The 8,247-nt window shown below is 44.0% G+C and overlaps 1 protein-coding gene across 3 annotated transcripts in view; it reads left to right on the top strand.

Moving 5' to 3' along the window:
- Nucleotides 1-1,791: 1,791 nt before the first annotated feature.
- The window catches only part of USP42 (ubiquitin specific peptidase 42), a 43,768-nt gene continuing 37,312 nt past the window's right edge, over nt 1,792-8,247 (top strand). For 2 of the 3 annotated variants that reach the window (XR_005124354.2, XM_037507079.2), the window contains exons 1-2: nt 1,792-1,871; nt 6,324-6,573. Coding sequence is in view for 2 of the 3 variants with exons in the window: in XM_037507079.2 (XP_037362976.1) it covers nt 6,333-6,573 (241 nt within the window). In the remaining variant the exon portion in view is untranslated. Of the gene's footprint in view, nt 1,872-2,554; nt 2,581-6,323; nt 6,574-8,247 lie in introns of those variants that run through there. The other variant, XM_037507080.2, reaches the window with a different exon arrangement.

Genomic DNA, 8,247 nt, shown 5'->3' with positions numbered 1-8,247 from the left:
ATGTGACCTCCAAGGGAAGCATTTTGAAATACCACAATGTTCAGGTGATATGAAGGATTTGGCTCTTTAATTCTTCTTTGTTCATATTTAATTATTTGAAAGTCATTTGGGAAAGGCAAGCAAATTACAGAGTCCATCCCTATGGCTGTTTTGTTCTTACAAATCTCTCAGAGTTCAAAGGGCTTTGTAGAGGAAATTCATAACCATTCCTCATTAGGAAGCTGTAATGTTAATCCCCAAAGTGGGCACTGGATTTTGGAGGTTTAAAATTCACATTTTCCCTTTTATTTCCTCAAAGTTCTGGTGGTTCTGCAGCAAACACACAATTAATATTTTATTACTTCAGTGATTTCTCTCCATAACAATAGTTAAACAAGTGCTATCATGAAAGAAATAAGCAATCTATAGGATGCAAGTTGGACTTCATGAAGAGGCGGCACAGGTAGAATTTCTGTAAGCTATTGTAGGCATGGGTGTGTGTGTGTAGGGGAAAGTCTGCTATGGCTGGGACATAAAAAGGAGGACAGGGAACTGGAGGTCTCCAATGCCAGGCAAAGGAATTTTAGACTTTTGTGGGCTGAGTAAGCCGCTGGAGGCGCTGAGGAGAAAGGAACAACATCTGACCTTTTCTTTCTCTTTTTTAATTTTTGACATATAAGATCGGTTTCAGGTTTACAACATTACGATTCGTTATTTGTATATATTGCGAAATGATATATTGTATAGTTAACGTCTGTCCCCACACATAGTTACAATTTTTGTGTGTGTGTGTGTGTGATGAGGTTCTGACCTGTGTTTCAGAGATCATCCCGATCATTTGAAGATGAATAGGAATGGAAAGACTAGAAGGGGAACATCTGGAGGGAGACTTGTGGCAATAGGTGTTGACTCAAGGAGGGGCAGGACCGTAGCCCCAGGGTAGGCCGGGTAAAGTAACCATGTGCAAGGAGTTAGACCACGTAAGGAGGGTAGCAGAGGGCGGAATCAGGTTAGTGCAGGACAGTGCCAGGTCCTTAATCAAAGTAAGGAACCCAACATGAAGGAGCCGGTCGTCGTGGCGGGGAAATGCAGCGATCAATCGACTGGTTTTCGGGTGGAGACATCCAGAGTGGATTCAAGTATGGCCCTGGCACTTGGTACCAAGAGCTGCTCCTAAAGACGCAGGATGGTGGGGTGTGAGGCGAAATCGTGACGGGATGGTCTGCCCATTTCTGGTGTCACATTTAAAATTCTTCGCTTCCCGCAGCAGTTTGTGAAGTCCGCTGGCGATCTGGTACGCCGCCGAGTCCGGCGTGGCGGAAGGACGAACGCATCAGTCGCTGGGCGAAGCGCGCGGTTTTCTAGGGGTCGTGTCGGTTTGGGGCGGTCCGGGCATCCCGCGTCCGCCGCGCATCCGCGCGGGTCCGGGCTGGTCGCGGCACCGACCCTTCAGGGTCTCTGGGCCCCGCGGGCACAGCGCCGCGTTCCGCTCCCGCCAGTCGCGCAGGGAAGGACTTCACCCGCCCGCGCCGCGCGGCTCCGACTCCGCCAATCAGTGCGCTCCCTCCTCCGCGGACCGGCGCTCGAGTGACGCGCGTGCCAGCCTGCGCCCGCGGCGCTTTGGCTACGGCCCCTCCCGCGCTCGCCCGGCCCGTTAGCTGCGCGCCGCGCCTCCTGTGCGACGGCCTCTGGGCGGAGGCGCGTGCGGGCGCGGCCCTAGCGCGCCCCCTGGCGGCCCGGCGGGGCGCGGCGGGCGCGGCGCTGACCCGGAGGCGGCGGCGGCGGTGCCCGGATGGAGGCACGTCATTGTCCCCCGCCGGGCTGCTGGGCTGTGTGCGGCGGCGGCGGCAGCGGCGGCCGAGGGGGATGGAGCGATCGCCGAGCCGGGTCAGGTAAGCTCCCGCCTCCTTCCCGCCCGCCGCTGGCCGGCGTGGGGCCCGCGGAGCGGCGCGCTCGCCTCGGCCGCAGCTGGCCCGGCCGCCCCTCCGCCGGCGCGGCCCGCCGGGGGGTAGTGCGGCCCCTCGCCCGCCGCCCCCTCCGCAGCCGCGGCCGCCCGGGACCCTGCCGCGCCGGCGGCACCACCGGCACCGCCGACTTGGCCAGGCCGGTGGAGAGGGGGCGGCGGCCGCGGCGGCCCGGCTCCGCGAGAGCGGGGCTGCGCGGGGAGGCCGGACCCCCCTGGTTGCCATGGACACTGCCCTCCCACCCCCACCCGGCCCCAGCCCGCCCCCTCGGCCCGTGGGCCGGGCCCGGCGGGCGGCTCCGGGGCGGACTGGGCAGCACGGGTCGGCCCGGGGTGGGCGTGTGCCGGCCGCGACCTCGGAGCCCGGCGTCCCCGGCCCGCCCGCCGCCCCCCGCGTGGCTGCCACCTCCGGTCCCCAGCGCCCCTCGGAGCCCAGGGCTCGCCTCCCCGCCCCCACTCCACCCCAAAGGGGACAAACTTTCCCACCCCGACGCCCCTCCGCGCCCTCCCGCCGCGCCGGTCCGCCCTCGCGGGGCCGGCCCCTTGGCTCCTCCGCCGAGTGTCCGAGCGCCTCACGCCCGCCGCCGGGGCGGAGCGGGCAGCCTCGGGGACAGAGGAGGGGCTGGCCAGCGCCGGCGGTGCGTCCCCTAAAGCGTGTGCACCTCGATGTGGTTCTTTATCTTCGGGGCAGGAAGAGCCAACTTACCTGGAGGGGGGGGGGGGAGAGAAGGTCAATTTCAGAGGTTTGAAGTGAAAATTTGACGGGACAGAAGTTTTACAATCTAGGACTTTAACCTCGCTTTAATGAATGCAGTTGAGATTACTTTTGTTGAATAGCTCTTTTATATTCAGGGAGGCCTTAGGGCTAACTTGTTTATGGGGAAACATGTGGGTTATTTAAAGTAAATACGCTCAAATAACAGTAAAACTGGTTGAAAAACTATTTAGTTAACGCCTTTTTTCCCCAAAGTAACAAAGTATTATTAGAGGTTCTCATACATTTTTGTGGAACCTCAGCATTTGTTTAAGAAGGAGTTGTAAGATTTTAACATAATTCTATTCTTTTGACCATAATTCATTCAAAGTGCATAGAGGATGTGAATAATCAGTTTCACTTATTTGTTTTTATTTAGTGTCACTTTCGCTTTCTTTTCTATGTCAGTGAACTAAGCTACAATGGTTTGTAAAAGCTTAATGTTAAGGCTAATCATTTTGTTTACTTAAAAATAATTAAAATCAAGGTGGTGTCTTTTTAAAGGTTGTGCGTCTTTCTCTTAAATGGAAATGCTACAGGAACGTGGATTACATTGTTGTTAAAGAGGCAAGAATGTAACAGTTTCTTTGTACACATATTAATATTACTACCTTAATGTATGTGGAGTGCCACAATGTTTAAATAGTCATTTTTTTTTTTTTTAAAGATGGAAAATAATGCACTCCAGCATTTGGTCAAGGGTGAAATACCATATAAAAGAGAATTTTAAGAGAATTTTAAAATTTTTGAGTAAAATGCTGTGTTTAAGGTATAGGAAACACTTAGGAAGTCAATTTGACCCTTTTCTCCATACAACTTTCAACTGTGATTCATGTACCCATTTTTTAAAACATCGTTTTGTAGTTTTTTGTATATCATAAGATGTTGAGAGAAATTTTTAAGTTTTCATTGAAGTCATTGCTCAAAAGTCCTGAGATTTATAAGTGATGTGTAGAAATTTTGAGGAGAGTGGAGAACATGTAACCCTAAGTCCTATACAATAGGTTATTTCTCTAACAGATGTTGTTAGTTTGATACCCTAATGGCTTTAGGGTATGAATTCTTCCAACAAATGAAGGAAAGTGGTTTTGGTTTGTTTTCCCAAAGTTATAATAATACATGGTTATTGATGACTGACTGTATACTTTCCTTCAGTTTTTTCATTTTAGAAATTTTTCCCCCCCAAAGGTAATTGGAACAACTAAAAAACTGTTTATGTGGTCATTTGTTAATGATTGTCCTGAGGGATGTTTATCTTGGGAAAATCAGTTTTTGCTATTTAACGTTACTGTAAATGAGGCTGCATTAACCTTTCCTTGTCACTCTTATTCTGGCGTGCTTCCTTTTCCTCCCCCTCTTCCTCCTCTTTTGTTTCTTTATTCTTGCCTCCACACTATTTCATAATTTCTTGACTGTTAGATGAGGGAAGTGTAAGCTTTAGTTGGATAAGGTGGCTCAAGCTTTCTTTTTTGACTGAATGAAGGTCATGTATCTTAGATTGATTTAAAATTTCAGTTTTTAAAATTTCATTAAAATGCAATTAACATTTATTTTTCTATTTCTATTTACAGAAGGTTCCAAGAAAATTCTTAAGATTGTCCTTTTGGGGGGTGGTAATCATGTCTGAATTAAAACAAACAAAATTGAGGTTTCAAACCTTATTGTGAGCACACAGTTCATCAAAACATTTGTTGAGGCTGTAGTTACATGGATGTTTTTCACATTACTGAATATTTTTATTTTATTTTTTTTATATTTTTTTTTTTTTTAATATATAGAGGCATGTTTTCTTTCTTTCTTTCTTTATTTGTTTGTTTTTTTTGTTTATACATGCACTGGGTACAGTCAGAAGCGCGGGAGGGTGAGAGAATTCACCAGAGCCAGAGCGGGAAGCAGAGCAGGCAGAAGGACCGAAGTACACTGCTGAGGGGAGCAGCGGGCGGCAGGAGAGTTCTGCGCGCCATGTGGGACCCTCCTCCGGTGGCCGGGGAGCAGCCGGGGATCGAACCTGGCGCCGCAGAGGCCGCGGGCAGCTTTGCAACCCAGCGCTCAACCGCTGCGCCACCGGGGAGGCCCGTGTACTGAATATTTTTAAAGACAAGTTTTAAGGCATATTCCTACTTCAAACATTTTTAAGGATTAAATGAGGTATAAATCACTCAGCATAAACAGGTGCCAAAAGCAAACACTAGTTAACTTCTTATCTCCAGGATCCATTCATTTAATACGTGTATGGAAAACTTTCTCTATGGTGGGTCAGGGGATATAAATAATAACACAATGGAGAGCAACAAGTAGAATGACTGTGGAGTAGGTGCTGAAGTATTACCAGAGAAATTAGCACTGGGGTGCTATAGGAGCTTATATTAACAGGAGGGGTTCTAACCCAGTCTTTGAGAGGGGTAATCAAGGAAAGGGTTCTGAGGTAAGTGAACTTTAAACTGAGAGGTGTTAAGTGGCCAGAGGTGGAAGGATGGAAGAGGTGAAAAAATAATAGCATGTGGAGAGCACAGAGAGAACAGGTAGAAATGGAAGCTGGAGAGTGTGGGGGAGAGGTTGCTAAGTTAGTTGGTACCAAATCTAGGTGTTAGGAAGTTGTGCTGTGTGTTTGTGTGGTGGTGGTGGTTGGGGGGCAGTTGGGATGTGCCTGAAAGGTTTTCTAAGGAGGAGTGTTGTGCTAGATTTGGTTGTAACTGGGCAGTTTTAGAAACATTCCTAAAGTACTCTGTTGACTAGGTTGGTATAATCAGAAGGAACACCAGTCAGGAATATTGGACCTGATTCCTAGTTCTGTTTGCTAACTGGTTTGGGGGTTCAGTTTTGCCATTGTATGGATCCTGTGGATAGTGTCTGATTTCTCATAGGTTCATTATGAAAATTAAGTTAATTTATGTGATTAAAACTGTGCCTTGCACATATTTTCAACTAGTGGTAGTCCTACAATTTTAAAATAGGACTCATAAAGAAAATTACAATTATGTACTTATATTTTATTAGTGTAAAATTTGTGCTCAAATTTGATGTTAGTAATGTCTTATGGGGTTCATTTTAAAAATCATGAGATACCATAAAAATGAGCCAGATCAGAAAAATGTGTTTCAAAGGTGAAACACTCTGTATTAAAAAAGTATGTATTTCAAACAATGTCATTTTGGTCTTTAAGCTCAAAGTTAAATCTAGATTTTCTCTTCAGTTAAGATTTTTAACCTGAGGAATTATATATGAGTTGAAAATCAAATCCAGTGTATTACTGCATTTGACATTCTAGTTTCAAGCAGTAGAAAAGAAAAATATAGGTATTTAGTATAAATCCATAAACACGGAAATTTAGGTACTTGGTTGTAAACTGAAATATCAGAGTTTTAGGGGGCATGAACTGGAATGAGAAGTTCTAATCACATACTTAATTGAAGGTGTTATAATAAAAATTGTTGACATGTTCATGTTAGCATAATGCTTAATGTTTGTAAGAAATGATTACAAAGAGTTTGAAAATACCGTTTTTATACTTAGATGATTTGCTTAAAAATAAGTTAAAATGGTGAGTGTGATTTTTGAAGATCTAATGATGGGATAAGTACATTGCTTTTCTCACTTTATGAGATGTATGGTTTTCATCTTTTGCAGAGTTGAACAATGACTATAGTTGACAAAGCTTCTGAATCTTCAGACCCCTCAACCTATCAGAATCAGCCTGGCAGTTCTGAGGCTGTCTCACCTGGAGACATGGATGCAGGTTCTGCCAGCTGGGGTGCTGTGTCTTCCTTAAATGATGTTTCAAATCACACACTTTCTTTAGGACCAGTACCTGGTGCTGTAGTTTATTCAAGTTCATCTGTACCCGATAAGTCAAAGCCATCACCACAAAAGGATCAAGGTACCACTTTATGAAGATAGAATAACTGCCAGAAACTGCTGTATAAATGCTTCCAGTGGGTTGGTAGTTTCTGAGAGGGGCTTAATTTGTAAGATACCTCTTAAATGGCCATTGGAATTACATTATTTGATGGAGTTAATTTTCTTCTATTGCATGTTCATGATTAATGGACATATCACAACACTGTAGGTTATTTTTAGTTCTATGGTATCTGTAGTTTCCTTTATTATTACTTTTTTGAAGGGTTAACTTTATCTTAGTGAAAATTGAGATGGACAAGCATGACATTAACTTGTCAGTTAACTATAGTTTTCTAAGTAGATGTTTGTCTTTTAAAATTTCAAAGGTCTTTTTTTAATGGACTCTACTATTTGTTTGTAGCCAGTTAAGATTATCCATAAAAGTAATAACCTTTATTGAAAAGGAGCAGATAATATAAAAGTTACATTTGTTAAAACTATATAAATGTGGTAACATTTGTTTAAACTTATTCAGATAAGTAAGACAGTGATACTTTCAGTTGGTACTTCTAAGACTTGGATTTGCTCATTTTGAAACATAAAGAAAGATAATAGCAGTAGTTCCTAATCAATTATTTGACCCTTATAATGTTACGAGTCTTAGTATGAAACTGTGATGATGTTGGGTGGGTGGTGTGGTTTGCTGAGGGTGTTTTCATTGGCGGGGGGTGTATCACACAACAAAAACAGTTTGACTGAATGTTACACATAGAGGTTTAATGGCCTTCACCAGCGAGAGGGATTCTCCACAGACTCCAGACTCTCTTTATGTTGGGGCTCCTGTCTCCCTGAGAATGTCGATCACATCTCCCTACCTTACCCCTTTTGAAACCTTTGTCTCACGCTCTACAGACTCAGTTCTCTTTTCCTCCTTTTGTTTTCTATCCCCCACCAAACTGAAACCTATCTTTGCACACTTCAGTACTCATTAATATCTCTGTTAGATCGAGAACTATCCATTGGTGTCTCAACCTTTGGTAGCACCAAGGAACTGGCAGACTTTTTGAAACAGTGGTTGTGCTGTTTCTAAATAAGTTTTTCTTGAGTTTACCCGAATTATGTTTGGATAATTAACCATTAATAATTTGCTTATAACTATTAAAAATAAATAGAAATCTTTTTAGACCACATATAGTATTCTTCTGAGTGTGTATCATGGTACCCTCCAGCCTGAATTCAAAACCTTACAGGTACTGATATTGTCTTACTGGTAAAATAGGGATGACATCATTATGGATCATTAGAGTTGAGACTGATAGTAAACTAGTAAGGCTCAATGAGTGAGATGTTGGGGATGGTGGTGGTGGTATGGAATGTAACTAACTGTAGAAAATGTTACGGGGAACCAACTTATCCTGTACTTTCTAGTGATTGTATTGTTGTATATTTTTAAAACTTTTTGTTATAAGAAATTTTAAGTAAATATAAGAGAGAGAAAAATTATACCCAATCAGTATTCTGACTCCTCTGAGCCTCATCCCACCCCCATCATTTTAAACCAAATCCAAGGCCTCATATTACATCTTTATGTATTTTGGTGTGTATAGCTAAAGAATTCTTTTCTAAATATTAAATAAATATTAAAACATCTTTATAATAAAATAAAAAAATTAATTTCCCTGGTTGTCATATAATTTTTAACAGTTAACTGTTG

Source organism: Talpa occidentalis, unplaced genomic scaffold (genome assembly GCF_014898055.3).
Source record: "Talpa occidentalis isolate TD23 unplaced genomic scaffold, MPIMG_talOcc4v2.1 talOcc4.12, whole genome shotgun sequence".
Taxonomy (NCBI): domain Eukaryota; kingdom Metazoa; phylum Chordata; class Mammalia; order Eulipotyphla; family Talpidae; genus Talpa; species Talpa occidentalis.
Note: the sequence above shows the minus strand (reverse complement) of the source record. Positions and strands in the feature narration are given on the sequence as shown.